This window comes from Pteronotus mesoamericanus, unplaced genomic scaffold (assembly GCF_021234165.1).
Source record: "Pteronotus mesoamericanus isolate MK-2021 breed Mesoamerican mustached bat unplaced genomic scaffold, CSHL_Meso_final scaffold_36, whole genome shotgun sequence".
NCBI lineage: Eukaryota > Metazoa > Chordata > Mammalia > Chiroptera > Mormoopidae > Pteronotus > Pteronotus mesoamericanus.
The window spans coordinates 12,624,379-12,639,333 of NW_026555313.1; the positions used below are offsets into that span (position 1 = coordinate 12,624,379).

Genomic DNA, 14,955 nt, shown 5'->3' on the forward strand with positions numbered 1-14,955 from the left:
TCCTCGGGTAAGGATTAAAAAAAAAAAAAAAAGGCTATAGTTCTCTTTCAGACAAAAATGTCAAGTACATTTCTTGGGAGTTGAGGGGGAGGAAATAACCAAATTTTATCTGCTTTAGTAGAAAAGCAGTGGCATGTAAACACTCACACAATTAATTATAATAATCAAGTTCCTATCTAATGCAACATGCATTAGACAGCCCTGACATCCTATTAAGAATACAATTTGACTTAACTTTAGGAACTTCACATACGTAAGAATTTTATAATTTCCAACTACCTCTTATAACTACAGAGATGCCTTTCTAGAGAAATTCTGATTTCACTTATGACTCCAAAGTACTCCAGAATCCCAAAGTTGATTTGAAAGGAAGGACATCCTGCTTTTATCAAATTTATGACTGTGAAATTATTTCATCCAACCTCCAAAGGAGCAAAGCAAACACGTAAGAAAATTTGCATACAAGCTGATTCTCCTTTCACTTAAAGTACACTGGAGTTACCCATGTAGTTGGTAAACATTGTGGACACTGTGCCACTGTCCTAGAAGTCTATCAAGTAAGTTGCTTCCAACAAGAGCCACAAAACTTACTGAATCGAATAAACATTTTTAGTAACACAGAAACCAATCTTGAGGAATACCTGGCTAAGACTCTTTTTTTATATATAACACCCTGTCAATATAGTATCTCAATAACTTACAAATATTCAGAGGCACTAATTAAATTGTGAATGTCTTTGAAGATTACTGGCATGGGGAGAAACAATGAGAGTCAGAAAATGGAAATAAAGACTACCAAATAAGATACGTTACAGTTAGATATGAAGCATTTGGAACTATTTTAACAGTTTAAACTGAGGAAGGAAAACGAGGATCCTGCTGAATTTAGGTGGGATATTCACTGGTACCTCTAGAAGGGTAAGAAACTAAGGTTTTTATACCACACTAAATAGTTAAATAAGAAATCTTATAACATTAATATCAGTAGAAGATTCCAGAAGTATTATTACTCAAACGTGCTGCTTTACAAGGGAAGGACTAATGAGGTATGGATTCCACACATCAATTCTTTGCAAATGTAATGAAAATACAACTGTATAAGGGAATTCACAGAGGACTGGGATTAGATTTGGATTCACACCAGACTGGTATTAGAGTTGTATTCTGGCCAGATAGCTGCCTATAAATTGCTATGGGAACTAGAAAGTATCATTGAACTTCTCTAAGTCTCAATTTCCTGGTTTCTAAGCATTTTATTACAGTATGTTATTTATTTCAAATTATTCCAATCAAAGACAAACCATCAATAACCTTTAGAGTAATTTCAAAAATAGATCTGTGATATATAAATGCTCTGTGTGGTTCATAAGATTTAAAACTCCAAGTCATTGTTATATGTTTGCACCCCAAAATCATTATATACATTCTGATATGCTTAGTATATAAGGTTTTTATTACCTGATCTGAGAAAGTGTATGGTCTAACTTCTTCCACAGAGATGACATAATCGCTGGGACGTGATTTGATGTTTCTAAATCATAAGAGGAAAAGTTTCTTAAAAAACCCAGTTGGAAAAAAATGTATCATCAATTTGAATATAAATAGAAAGCGAATGAGGAAAAACTTTTCTCTCAGCTGTTGGCCCGATGCAGGAAACTGAAACTATAATGAGAGTGCTTTCTTTTCCTTAAGCCACAGAATACCAGAGGTAATGTGAGTGAAAATGGACATTTATGAAATCTGAGGCATTTTTTAGATTAAATTAGTATTTTCTTTGAATTTAAGACAAACTGTTTTAAATCTCTGTTCTATTTGATACCTGTGACATCTGAAAGCCAATTAAAATAATTTGATTTATGATAAGTAATTGCAAAGGTTATGTAAACTCCTGTGAGTATGGAAGTTAGTTTTTTATATGCAATATATTCATGTCCAAATCACTCTGATTGCTCAGCAACTCTTTAAAAAAAAGTCTTACCAGTTACTATACTTAGAATTACAGGCAAAATTCCTGAGGACTACTTAAGTTTTTTTTAGGATATGCTCTAAAGCCACAATCATGGAAAATTCATTAAGATGTTTAAAATCTTTACTACATATTTATAAAAATTCAAACCAGAGAAAGTTAACTAACAACATAAAAGAAAGATATAAACCTTTGTTCTGCAATGGCATATTGTTTCTGATGTCACTTACACACTAAATATTCCAATAAAATAGTTAAGATATTTTGGGAAAATAAATCTTTGATAGAAAGATCACATTACCTTGAAGAATTAGAAATGAAATTCAGGCCAAGAACTTTCAAGCCCATCACTTTCAGCAGTTTCTAGTTTTCTGATCTTGGAAAAGTTATCTGGCCTATCTAATCCTCAGTTTTCTGATACTTAAAAATGGGTCAAAACAATGTCTCTTACTGAATTATTTTAAGGATTAAGATAAAACTTATAAAAGCACCTAGCACCTGTTGCATACAGACAGTACTAAATAAATGTTAAACTTATTTCCTTTTTTAAGTATCATTGTATGCAAATTCTTTATTGTTAATTATTTCATTAATGTTGTGAGCTACATAAATAATAACTTAGAGAATAAAATAAACACTTCTTTCTCCCTAAAACATTAATTTAGGAAAGAATTATTTTATATTCTGATAAATATAAGCCAGAATTTTATGACTGGTATCACTATTCATATTTACACTACAAACTTAAAATTAAAATATTATTTTGAAATTTTATAATATATAGTCTGTTCATCAGGGTAGATACCCAGAGTAGAGTTTTATTCTACAGCTTAAAAAAAAAAATATTTTTAACATTCAGATTTGTGATTTATCACTCAATATAAACATATGCTATTTAATTATATATTTGCCAGTAAATTTTATGTCATTATAACTGAGACAAGTTTTCTTATGACTTTATGAGGCATTACTATCCTTTAAATATTATTTGTAATTAAAAAATTAGATAGATGGTATGTAAAACAAAAAAAAAATCCTTGAACATAAATTCTTACCTTTTGTTTTCATTGCTACATATTCATTCAAAATTGTCGTCAAGTTTTTTCCAAATAAAGACTGGAAAAAAAGAATCAAGCATTACCAAAACCATTGAATATGACCAATAATATCCCACCAAGAAACATTTCACCATATAAAATAAAAGATCTGGATTGCAAAATAGCTGAAGAAAGTGTAAAGAACAGGTCATCCAAAATGAAAATAGTCACTCAAGTTAGGGGTTGCAAAAAATCTAAGGGTCAAGAACCTTATCTTTTTGAATAAGACATTAAACTGTGTTTCTTTGCATAATAAGAGCCCCAAGGCATAAAAAGCAGTTTTTATCTGGAAGACAGGGATCCAGTCATACAATTATTGAAAACAATAAGGACCACTCCTTTCTAATCTTGCAAGCCTAGGAAACAAAGCAAAAAAAAATGAGTGTAAATATACCCTTTCCAAGGATCACAACCTTCTTATCATCACTTGGATTATTTCATAAACTTATCCTCCCTGCCCCTTATTTCTACTACTAGTAAAGCTCAGAGGTCATGTAATCAAGTCTTTGGGGGAGGCTTATTGAAATCTGTTCCTGAAGGAGGGTCTACCCTGAAAGGTTGGGGAGCCAAGACATTAAGATGTCACTATGTCCCCCTAATGGACCTAACCCTGTTTCTGCTGCTGTTGTCTACGCAGACTACTATGAGTCAGGTGAACAGGTTGCTTTCTTGTGATAGTCTGCAGTCTTGGGTGGACTATATGACCTTCTGGTATGGGTTGTGCTCCTTTCCTTTGTAAATTAAACCACTCGAGCGTGAGCTACCCTTGTTCTTCTGCACAGTATCCTCCTCAAACTATCTGCAAGTTTTTTCGGTGTAATTTCCACGTTGTTCTTCGTATCTTGACTGCATGTAGAACACAGCCTGTCTCTAATGAAACAGGCAGTTTTGGATTTTTACTCAGAATATTGAAGAGAGGAAGAGCAGAGATCTTGCATGGCCAAGGTCTTGGAAGAATATTTAACATCCCCTTTCTCAAACTCACTGGCTTTTTCTCCCTCGGGCATTTCTCAGGGATCAACCCTCCTTCTACAGCAAGGTCCTTTCCTCCTTATAATCTCCTTTACCCAGCTGTCCCCAAAACGTCATTATTCTTAGCCACTTTCTTCCTTGAGATGATTCCTGATGTTTCTCCCTTAATCCACCAGGCGCTGCCCTGAGGCCACCTTTTCACAACCAGACTGTCCCAGGGATAGTACTTCACAGTGAAGTGAGGAAAGCAGACAAGATTCTTGCACAACAGGAAGGGCAGTGTCTCTGAGATTTGGAGATATGTTTGTTTTGGGACAGCACAACAATCAGAAGTAATTGCATTTTACTGACAAGCTAAATTGGCATTCAAGAGAGGTTTCTGGCTTTGGGTTAAAGATGATGAAACAGGAAGAGCCTGAGCTCACCAAAACTACAACAGATGAACAGCTATCTCTGAGAACTACCTGAAAACAAGCAAAACAGATATTCTAGGGCTACAAATATAAAGAAGCCTCCATTGATATGGATGGGTAGCAGGGGCAGAGACTCAGCCTACTTCCTGTGTGGCGACTCAAAAGTGGGAGGGATATCACAACTGCCTAAGTCGCTCCTGAAGGGCGAGTGATCTCAGCCTCAGTCTGGGGGACCTGCACAAGGAAGAAGAGCCCCAATAACATCTGGCTTAGAAAACCAGTGGAGCTTATGTCTGGGAGAGCTAACAGGCTGTAGAAAACACAGTGCAGAGGCAGCTACTTGAAAAGTACCTGGGTCATATGCGAAGGTGATACACTGACTACTTTTAGGGCATGTGCTGGGACGATAAAGATGAGCTGAAACTGTCTTCAGAATCACAAGTGCTGGAAAGTGCCATTTCCTCCCCTTTTCTGGTCTGATGCTGGCAGGCACCATTTCTGACACTCTCCCTTAACTCTGCTGATTGTGTTCACTCCACCCTGGCATTTTCCTTAGGATCCACACAACCTATCACCTCTCCAAAGTGTCTGCTATCCCGCCACACAAGGTGGGCAGCCAGTACACAGCAGTGTGTCTGCATCAGTTGAAGCCAGGTTTCACACCTCAGATAGCCACAATGAAGGCCTGCTCTGCTCACCCATGCTGTCAAAACAACTGCAGCCAGGCCTCACAGCCAGCCAGGCCAGGCACCAGCCTCACTTGCCAATGTGTCCACAGAATTCCTGACCATAAAAAGGAGGCAACAATAGCCCACAAAGTGAATATTCCTGGAGCCCTTGGCTGTGGTGACAAGGAGGGACTTCCCAACTGGGCCCTAAGAGATACCTTCTAAATAAAGCAACTTTTTAATTCCAAGAGACATAGCTGCCTATTACATAGAAATGACAGGCAAAATGAGGAGATGGAATTAATCAAAGAAGCCATGTTTATAATGACAAAATATTTAAAATGTCATTCAAGAATATATCCAATATATACTAAATGATACTCTGATGGTCTAGTGGTATTTTAAAAGATGGTGACAAGAAGATATCAAAATCCCTGTTTTATATTTATCTGAAGTAAGCAACAAAATAGTAAAGGGCGGACTGCTAGTAGATACCATAGACCAGGTGGCTTAAATAACAATTACTTCTCATTATTTTAGAGGCTAAAAAGTCTAGGAACAAGATGATGGGTGACTTGGTTCCAGGTGAGAACCACTTCCCTGATTTGCAATCTCCTTTCTTGCTGCGTCCTCATGCAAAGACCTCTCCCCTTTACTTTTTTTATAAAGGCACTAATCACATCATGAGAGTTGCAACCTCATGATCTAATCTAAACCTCTTTGTAATCCCCACTCTGGAGGTTACAGTTTCAGCTTACGAATTTTGAAGGGACACAAATATTCAATCCATAACAGGCAGTAAACAAGCCCCAAGAGAAGCAGTAGTAAAACTAGTAAGAAATGAGAGTATCATTCGGAACTGATTTTCAGGAGCAAAGTTGTAATTCACTTGGGAAAAGAAGAGTTGGCATGCTTTGGTTCTTTCCAATTATGCATGAATACAAACTATCAAATTTTTGCCAGTTTTGATTTTGCTAATGAGTTGATTTTAAAACTGTGTATATAGTCTCCATGCTGGTCAATGATGAAATATTTCCCTTAAGAAACAAATCACTTACCAGCAAGCAGGCTGGGATAAAACCTTCATCTGTACAGTGTTCTGCATATTCTTTTAAATGTGAACTTTCCAAAATAAAAGTCTGGCAGGTAGAAGTGAGGTTTTCCTGTTGTAAATAACCTAAATGAAAAATGAGAATTTAGGTAATTTTAGTAAGTTCTGCATTTCTCATAAAAGAGTTGTTAAAAATGCTAGAGCCTCACATTGGGTACACAAATGTATTGGGTTAGCCAAAAAGTCCGTTTAGTTTTTTCCATACGATGGTTCTAACAGTGCTTAGTTGTCTTTAATTTCATGTGAAACAATTTTGTTAGATTGTATTGTGACAACTGTCATATCAACATTCATTTCAAAAATACTTATCAAAACTGGTGAATTTTTGTGCAGCCATTTTAATATTGATGGCAGAAAATATGTAACATTTCTAACGTGTTATGCTTTATTATTTCCAGAAAGGTAAAAATGCAATTGAAACACATAAAAAGATTTGTGCAGTGCATGGAGAAGGTGCTGCTACTGAGAGAATTATCAAAAGTGGTTTGTGAAGTTTCTTGGTACTATTGACATTTTGGCCAAACAATTCTTTGCTCTGGGGCTCTCTTATGCATTGGAAGATATTTAGCAGCACTCTTGTTCTATACCCAACTAGAGACCAATAGCAGGAGATAGCTAACATACTCAAAATATCCAAATCAATAATGTTATGGGTGAAAATGAAAATTGTATCTTTTAAGGGAAAAAACTAAACAGACTTTTTGGTCAACCCAATACATACACACACTCATAAATACAGTCCAGAGGTTCATCTCACAAATAGAATCTCAGGTGGAATGTACTGGGATTCTACAGCTTTGCTCAGAGACACAAGTTTATGTAGCCAGAATGTAAAATATATAAATGACTGTTTAATGGGAAAAACTCTAGATAAACTAGAAAAATAAGGTGTTTAATGAGGTATAATTGTTGCACATTAATGCTTACATGAGAACCAATAAAGTAACAAATAACTAAAAAAGGAAGTAACATTCTTCTGTTTCATAGCCTCCATATTTGAGATAGGGTATGTGGTAAAACAGTTGCAATCAGTAAAAGGTACAGAAACTGTCAACAAGAAGACCATCCCCGACCAGATTTATGGCTTAAAACTGGCTGAGGCCAACTGGCTCCAACACGGACACCAATTTCACCTAACAGTAATACTTTGCCTCAGTATATGTTCGTTTTAATACATTAGCATGCTAAATGACCATGATCTGAAACGGAAAGCCCACGTAAATGCCAAATGTGGCCTATAGAGCTCCTGGGAGAAGTCTCCACCCTATTGCTGGGAAGATTTTGAACATTCCTCCCCCTTATTATTAAATACCCTACCTTTACTGAGGTTCTGTACAAGAACCTCAATAAAGGAAGTAAATTCTGCTAATAGGGGTGGCTCTGTCTGTGTAGTAGCCCACTCGCTGTTCTCACTACTTTGCTAATAAACCTTAAAGTTTATGCTAGCTCCTATTTGATTTCTGTGCTGCCTTAAGCCAAGAATCCACCGTGGGTTGTGGACCCTTGGTCTACATCATCTCAGCTAAGTCAGTAGGTGTTATATATTAATTTAGTGAATTATCAAAAATCCTCATTCTCCAAATGTTGCTGTTTACTTGTATACTTCACTTATTTGCCTGTTTTGTGAAAAAAATTGAAATAAAAAACCACTTTTCATGAAAGATAACAAAGATACTCCTTTTTTATTTTATACCCTTTGGGAATCAAAGCATTCATTATTTCAACAAGAACTTTAACAATCACACAAAACTGAAACTGATGGAACAATATTATAAAGCAATGCTTGGAATTTTTACACATATGAAGACTTTATTAGTCCTGACTAGCAACCTATCCTTTTTATTTTGTTTCTTAGGATTACAAAGGTTTAACTAAACCAACCACTAAAAATAGCAGTATGGCATAAAAAGAACAATGGAGAGGAAATCAAGAAACCAGCTGCCAGCTGCTGCTTCTTTTTTATCTTCATCCAAGATATGTTTACTGATTTCTGAGAGAGAGAGAGAGAGAGAGAGAGAGAGAGAGAGAGAGAGAGAGAGAAACAATTGCCTCCTGTATGTGTCTGACCAGGAATTGAATTCACAACCGTTTAGTATACAGGATAATGCTCCACACAAAGGAGTAACCCAGCCAGGCAGGAAACCAGTTTCTACTACATTCTGTTAAAATAAGAATTGTTACTTTGGGGGGGAAAAAGTCACCTATATTCTTCTGAATTCAAGATGCTTTACCTATAAGGCATCACAATTGCCCTGACTTGTGGATCAAATCTGGTTAAATTACAACTTTCTCATGTAAACCCCTTCAATGCCTTTGCATAGCTTTCAGTTTAAACTTCTAAATTCTAAGTGGCTTCAGTAGAAATACTGAATTGAGGACCTCCCCAAAATCCTTTCAATCATAAAAGAAATGAGAGCACGCACACAAATGATCAAAATCAATTTTTACAGGACTCTCAAAAATAATCCGAGTTTTGCAAGATCTAGGATCATTTATTTAAAAATGGATCAATGTTAGTAAGTACAGTGAATACTGTGTTATTTTAACTTGCTCTATTTCCATGCTCATTTCCCCAGCTTAGTAGTACACCTGAAAACAAACAACATGCAATCATCGTGAAAACCATCAGCCTAGCAGTCAGTGCAAAAATCAGATGGGGCTGGAATTTTTCTAATGCCCTATTCCCAGAAACTGTCATTATTTGACCTGTGTGACAATTCCCTGTAAAACCCCACTTGCATAGCTTCTCTTTGAATTCAATGAGTACTCCTCCACGGCAAACAATTGTCCCCTTGAGGTGTTTGCTTAAATAAGCAACACAAATTGCTTAATACCATAGCTGCTTGTGACATACAGTAACAGCTGGGACAAACAATACACAAGCTACACAAAACAACATAAAAAAGAGAAGCTGGATAGAAGTCTACAAGGGATTTTGAAAAAGCTCTGGTATGGTCCCAAAATACTTGGTCATGTGCAAGTGTAAGTCAGTGCACATACACAGAAAAAACCTGAGAAGGTCCTAAATCCTTACCTCTGGTTTAGCAAGTAGACATTAAGACAGAGTTGTCAGCTACTTAGATGAATGTTGAAGCATCCCCCAAGTACACAGAGCCCCCTGGCAAATGAGGAACAAATTGACTCCACATATTTAAGGATATCAATGTCCAATCACAGAATATAAACTTAGGTAATATAAACTTTAGTATAGTATTAGCTCAGGAAACTAAACAAACAGCAACTGCTTAACAACAGTAATAACAAACACTCAGGAGGGAGAAAAATTTGATTGCAAGAATTGTCACATTATTTAAAGTGTCCAATTGTCAACAAAAAACATGAGACATGCAGAGAAACATTTGCATGGTAAGTGGGGAGAACAGTTAATAAAAACTACCTCATCTATGGTAAGTGGGGAGAGCAGTTAATAAAAAACTACCATTAAGCAAACCATCACACTAGACTTAAAAGACTTTAAATTAGGACTTCAGGTCAATATGGAAGCTTACACAGATACACTTTGCCTCCTTGCACAACCAAGAGAAGGACAACAAATTTAAAACAAAAAAATAACCAGAACCCAGAAAATCGAACTCTATGGAAATCTGACAACCAAAGGAACTAAAGAAGAAACATTCATCCAGACCCGTAGGAGGGGCAGAAACGGACAGCCTCAGAAGAGAAGCTGCACAGCAAAGGCAGACTGGGCAGTCCCACCGTTGCTTGCTGATAAACCAGAGGAACAGCAGTGAGTGAGACAGACCATGCAATCCAGGGTTTCAGTGCGAGAAAAGAAAGCCTCAAAACCTCTGGAGGTAAAAACCTGTGGGGGTTGTGGTGGCAGGAGAAATACCCAACCTCACAGGAGACTCTGCTGGAGAGACTCACAGGATCCCAGAAGGTACAAACCTACCCACCAGGGAATCAGCACCAGAAGGGCCCAATTTGCTTGTGGGTAGTGGGGGAAGTGACTGAAAGCCGACAGAGAGCAAGTGGCATTGTTCCCTTTCGGTCCCCTCCCCCACCAACAGTGTCACAACTCAGCAACCTGGGTTGTCCCGCCCTGGCGAATACCTAAGGCTCCATCCCTTCCAACAATTTCCAAGGTGCGAGGTGATAAAGAAATATAGCCCTAATGAAAGAACAGATCAAAGCTCCAAAAATAGAACTAAGTGGTAGACAGATAGTCAACCTATCAGATGCACAGTTCAAAACACTGGTAATCTGGATGCTCACTGAATTGGTTGGGAATGGTCGCAAAATGGAGGAAAAAGCTAAGACTATGCAAAGTGAAATAAAGAAAAATATACAGGAAATGAACAGTGAAGGGAAGGAAACCAGGACTCAATTCAATGATTTGGAGCAGAAGAGATAAACACAAAACCAGAACAGAATGAAGAAACAAGAATTCAAAAAAACGAGGAGAGGCTTAAGAACCTCTGAGACAACTTCAAACATAACATCATCCGAATCTTAAGGGTGCCCGAAGGAGAAGAGGAAGAGCAAGAAATTGAAAACTTATTTGAACAAATAATGAAGGAGAACTTCCCCAATTTGGCCAAGGGAACAGACTTGCAGGAGATCCAGGAAGCTCAGAGGGTCCCAAAGAAGTTGGACCCAAGGAAGCACACACCAAGGCACATCATAATTATGTTACCCAGGATTAAAGATAAGGAGAGAATCTTAAAAGCAGCAAGAGAAAAGGAGACAGTTACCTACAAAGGAGTTCCCATAAGACTATCAGCTGATTTCTCCAAAGAAACCTTGCAGGCAAGAAGGGGCTGGCAAGAAGTACTCAAAGTTATGAAAGGCAAGGACCTACATTCAAGATTACTCTACCTAGCAAAGCTATCATTTAGAATGGAAGGGCAGATGAAGTGCTTCCCAGATAAGGTGAAGTTAAAGGAGTTCATCATCACCAAGCCCTTGTTCTATGAAAAGTTAAAGGGACTTATCTAAGAAAAAGAAGATCAAAAACTATGAACAGTAAAACAGAGGGGAGGGGGAGGTGGAAGAATGGGGGAAAAGGTACAGGGAATAAGCAGCACAAATAGTAGGTACAAAATAGGCAGGGGGAGGTTAAGAATAGTATAGGAAATCGAGATGCCAAAGAACTTATATGTACAACCCATGGACATGAACTAAGGGAGGGGGGAATTGAGGGGGTCGGTATATAGGGTGCAGGGGAATAAAGGGGAGGGTGGAAATACTTTAAATTAGCTATTTTAAATGAGTTCAGAGAACTAAAGAAAACCAGGCCTAAATATCTAAAGAAAATTATAACTGATCAAAAAGACATAAAATATAGAAATTATAAGAAAAAATAAGTAGGGATTCTGGAGGTGAAAAGTATAACTGAAATGAAAAATCACTATAGGGGGCTCAGCAGCAGATTTGAGGCAGGTGAAAGAATCAGTGAAGCTTAACATAAGCAAATGTCATCATCCAGTATGAGGAACAGAACAACAGCAAAAAAAAAAAAAAAAAAAAAAAAAAAAAAAAAAAAGATGAAGGGTAAACAGTCCCAGAGAACTGTGGGACACATCAAATGTGCCAACATAAGCATAATGGGAGTCTCAAAAAGAGACAAGAGAAAATAAAGAGCAGAAAGAATATCTGAAAAAACAATATCCAAAATTTTATGAAACATTAATTTACATATTATACAGGAAGCTCAACAAACTGCAAGTAGGATAATTTGAAGAGATCCATACCAAGACACATCATAATTGAACTGTCAAAAGACAAAGACAGATCTTGAAAGTAGAAAGAGAAGCAGCTCATCACATACAAGGGATCCTCTTTTTATTAGAAACCAAAAATGTCATAGGTAGTGAGGTAACACTCAAAATGGTGATAGAAAAAAACAGTCAACCAAGAATTTTGTATCTAGCAAAAACCTTTCAAAATAAAGGAATTAAGATAGCCTCAGATTAAAAAAAAACAACAAAAACAGAATTTGTTGCTAGCAGACTTACCCTATAAGAAATATTAGAGGGAGTCAGTTCTTCAGGCCAAACTAAAATCACACTAGACAGTAAGTCAAATTCATATTAAAAAAATAACGAACACTGGTAAAGTAACGACACAAGTAAATATAAAACAGTAAAAATGATTTTTTTGTTTGTAACCTTCTCCTCTCTGCTTTAAATGCAAATGGCAATAACTATAAACTGGGTTGATAGGCATACAATATATATAGATGTAATTTATATGACCTTAACAGCAAAAAGGAGTGGGAAGAGAATGCAGCCATACAAGAGCAAATTTTGTTTTATTTATTGATTGAATTTATTTGGGTGGCACTGTTTAGTAAATTATATAGGTTTCAGGTATACAATTCTATAATACATCATCCGTAAACTGTATTATGTGTTCACCACCCTAAGTCGAGTCTCCTACCATCATGTAAAGTTTTTACAGAGTACTGAAATTAAATTGGTTCTAATCCAAGAAAAGTTGTTTAACTCAAATATAAAACATCTGAAGTAAATAATGAATTAAAATGGTAAACTGAAAATATTTACCATATTTTGCCATGTATAATGCGCACCCACATTTTTGGCCCAAACTTTCAGGAAAAACAAAATCTTTCACTTAAATTTTTAACTCAATTTTTAATTTATATATAAAACTGATTACTGAATTCCAGGGTATTATTTTACACACAGGTATTGTTATTGCTTTCTAAAGTTACACTTTTAACACATAAGCATAAATAAAAGGATTAAAAACACATAAAGATAAGAAATTTGTACTACCCATGAATAATGTGTATCCTTATTTTTCCCTCAAAAACTAGAGCAAAAAGTTTGCATTATACAAGAAAAAGTACAGTAATACAAAACAGGCAGTAATATAAAAAGAAGAGGAGAATGATGGCATCAGGTATATAGACTGACGCATACCTAACTGGCAGATGAAATGCACACTTCATCAATAATTACATTAAATGGTAATGGGATTAAATGCTCAATCAAAAGGTAGTGATTCAAAGAACAGATGAAACACATACTCCAATTATGTTTTAAATAATAGATGATAGACAAATCTAGAGTCAAAGACTGAAATGGGCTAAAAATCAAAGGATGGAAATAAAAGTAACATTTGCACAGTAACCAAATGAGAACTGGAGAGGCTATACCATGTCAGACAAAGAAGGCATTAACACAAACACTGTTACCACTGACGAAGATATCAGAATTACAAGCGTATGTGTGCCTAACAACAGAGGCCCTGAAAACATAAAGCAGAAATTAAAAGAAGTGCAGGGAGAAATAAGTAATTCAACAATAAAAGTTATATACTTCAATATCCCATTTTGAGTAATACACAGCTAGAGAGAAGATCAAGAAAGAAATGGAAGACCTGGACATTATAAACTAACTAGACCTAACAGACATCTATTCACTCAACAACAGAATATATGTTCTTCTCAAGAACACATAAACAATTTTCAAGATAAACCATTATTAGGACACAAAACAAGTCTGAAAAAATTTATAAAGATAGAAATTATACAGAGTATACTGACTACAGTGAAATGAAATTAATAAGAAATATGAAAAATTCACAAACAAGTGAAAATTAAACATTTCCCTAAATAACCAAAGTGTAAAAGAATAAATCGTAAGAAAATGGAAAGTGTTTTGAGATAAATGAAAACAAAAACACATCATTCCAATCTAAAATATATGGGTTGCAGTTAAAGCAGTTCTTAGTGGTAGGTATATTTACAGTTGTAAATATTAGTATTAAAATGATGAAAATATCTAATCAATAACATATCTGACCACTAGTAGAAACTAGTAAAACAGCATGCTAAACTCAAAGAAGGAAAAGGAAATAATGGTTATTAGAGGGGAAAAAAGTGAAACAGAGAATAAAACAAAGAAAAATCAATGAAACCAAAAGTTAGTCCTCTGAAAAGATTAACAAAAAAAGACAAATATTTAGCTAGATTAACCAAAGAAATAAAAAGAGAGGACTTAAATTACCACAATCAGAAATGAAAGAAGAGACAATACTATCAAACTTACAGAAATAAATCAGATTAGAAAGGTATTATGGACAGTTCTATGTCAACAATTTAGTGAACCTAGGTGAAATGGATAATTTCTAGAAAGGCGCAAACTAGCTAAATTGAGTCAAGAAGAAATAAGAAATCTGAACAGAACTAAAACAAATAAGTAGATTGAACTAATAAAGAAACTTTTCACAAAAAGGCCTAGGATCAAATGGCCTCACTGGTGAATACTAGCAAACATTAAAAAAAGAATCAAACCAATGTTTCACAAATTCTTAAAAGAGAATACTTCCCTTTTCATTCTCTGAGGCTAATAATAACCTGATATGAAAACCAGACAAAGAAAAAAAATAAGTAAATAATAAAACCAAAGACATCACAAGAAAATGACACATTATGTCACTCATGTAAAAGCAGATATAATTATTTTCAATAAAATTCTATAAAACTAAATCCAGTAACATTCTTTTTCTTCTTAAAGATTTTATTTTTTAGATAGAGGGCAAGGGAGGGAGAAAAAGAGGGAGAGAAACATCAATGTGTGGCTGTCTCTTGTATGCCCCGTACTGGGGACCTGGCCTGCAATCCAGGCACGTGCCCTGACTGGGAATTGAACCTGTGACCCTTTGGTTTGCAGGCCGGCGCTCAATCCACTGAGCCTCACCAGCCAGGGTCCAATAACATTCTTAATTTTTTTACACT

General features: G+C 35.8%; 1 protein-coding gene across 1 annotated transcript in view; it reads right to left on the reverse strand.

Moving 5' to 3' along the window:
- Nucleotides 1-14,955, reverse strand: part of LOC129086051 (protein NPAT) — a 64,488-nt gene that overhangs the window by 31,655 nt on the left and 17,878 nt on the right. The window contains exons 2-4 of the mRNA XM_054592558.1: nt 6,175-6,293; nt 3,022-3,082; nt 1,459-1,531 (exon numbers count right to left, since the gene is read on the reverse strand). Coding sequence (XP_054448533.1) covers nt 1,459-1,531; nt 3,022-3,082; nt 6,175-6,293 — 253 coding nt within the window. The remainder of the gene's footprint in view (nt 1-1,458; nt 1,532-3,021; nt 3,083-6,174; nt 6,294-14,955) is intronic.